The sequence below is a fragment of the Arachis duranensis genome, chromosome 7 (genome assembly GCF_000817695.3).
Source record: "Arachis duranensis cultivar V14167 chromosome 7, aradu.V14167.gnm2.J7QH, whole genome shotgun sequence".
NCBI lineage: Eukaryota > Viridiplantae > Streptophyta > Magnoliopsida > Fabales > Fabaceae > Arachis > Arachis duranensis.
This window is the reverse complement of record NC_029778.3, coordinates 18,222,377-18,223,378: the sequence shown is the minus strand read 5'-3', so window position 1 is coordinate 18,223,378 and position 1,002 is coordinate 18,222,377. Positions and strand designations below refer to the sequence as shown.

Sequence of the window (1,002 nt, the reverse complement as noted above, 5' to 3'; positions counted from 1 at the left end):
TGTAAAGTGCCGAGTTATGGTGCATAATGCCGAGTTATTGTATATAATGCCGAATTATGACATCGGATTTGTAACGGTCAGTTATATTTTTTTTTCTCTAACAGAATCTAAAATCTTGATTCTAGTTAGTTTATCTTATTTTAAATTTAAAATCAATTTAGTAATTAGTATAAATAAGTAACATCATTCTTCTACATACAACAAAACAACAACTTTTAATAAAAATTCAATCTCAGATTCAAAAGCACAAGACTGACAATGGACGCCATTGATTCAGTGTTCGAACCTCTGAGAGAGTTCTCCAAGGACAGCGTAAGGCTCGTCAAGCGCTGTCATAAACCCGATCGCAAAGAATATTTCAAGGTTGCTGTTCATACTGCAATCGGAATTACGGTTATGGGATTCGTTGGCTTCTTCGTCAAGCTCATCTTCATTCCTATTAACAACATCATCATCGGATCTGGTTAGGATGATGATAGCCACAATCACACAAGGAGAGTTTTCAAACAAATGGTAGCAGGAGTTGTTCCCACATCAATTTCCTTTTATTAATTATAGTTCTGCTGTATATCACTTTCTATTTTTCCATCCTTCGTATCTTTGGAAACATTATAGTTTTAATTTAAATTTATCATTTGTTTTACATGTGTTAGAAGAGTTGGCACCGTTTAATTTAGCACTGATGAAGGGAAAATACAAAATAGTTGATTGATTTACATATAACATTAATATTAGTGTTATGCTTTTTTGCTTTTTTTGTTTTCACGTTCTGAAGCTGAAAGTTTAATTTGATAGACAAAATGGTCCGTTACATATTTAACAAAAAAATATTAAATTTTTAGTGTTATTTTAACTTGTTATCTTATTTTTTTTAGAAAAAAAATTTAATATGTTTATTTTTTCTAAATTATTTATGCTTATTTTTTTAACGGAATGATTGTGATTCTGGTTATTTTATCTTATTTTAAAATTTAAAATCAATTTAGTAATTAGTATAAATAA

At 28.9% G+C, this 1,002-nt stretch overlaps 1 protein-coding gene across 1 annotated transcript; it reads left to right on the top strand.

Annotated features, from left to right (window-relative positions):
- The first annotated feature begins 258 nt into the window (after positions 1–258).
- Positions 259–485, top strand: LOC107458145 (protein transport protein Sec61 subunit gamma-like). Its single transcript, XM_016076352.3, has one exon. The coding sequence runs from the start codon at positions 259–261 to the stop codon at positions 466–468; it is 210 nt and encodes a 69-aa protein (XP_015931838.1). The 3' UTR covers positions 469–485.
- The last annotated feature ends 517 nt before the right edge of the window (positions 486–1,002 follow it).

Coding starts and splice junctions, on each gene's coding strand:
- LOC107458145 (XM_016076352.3), top strand. CDS start 259: ATGGACGCCATTGATTCAGTGTTCGAACCTCTGAGAGAGTTCTCCAAG.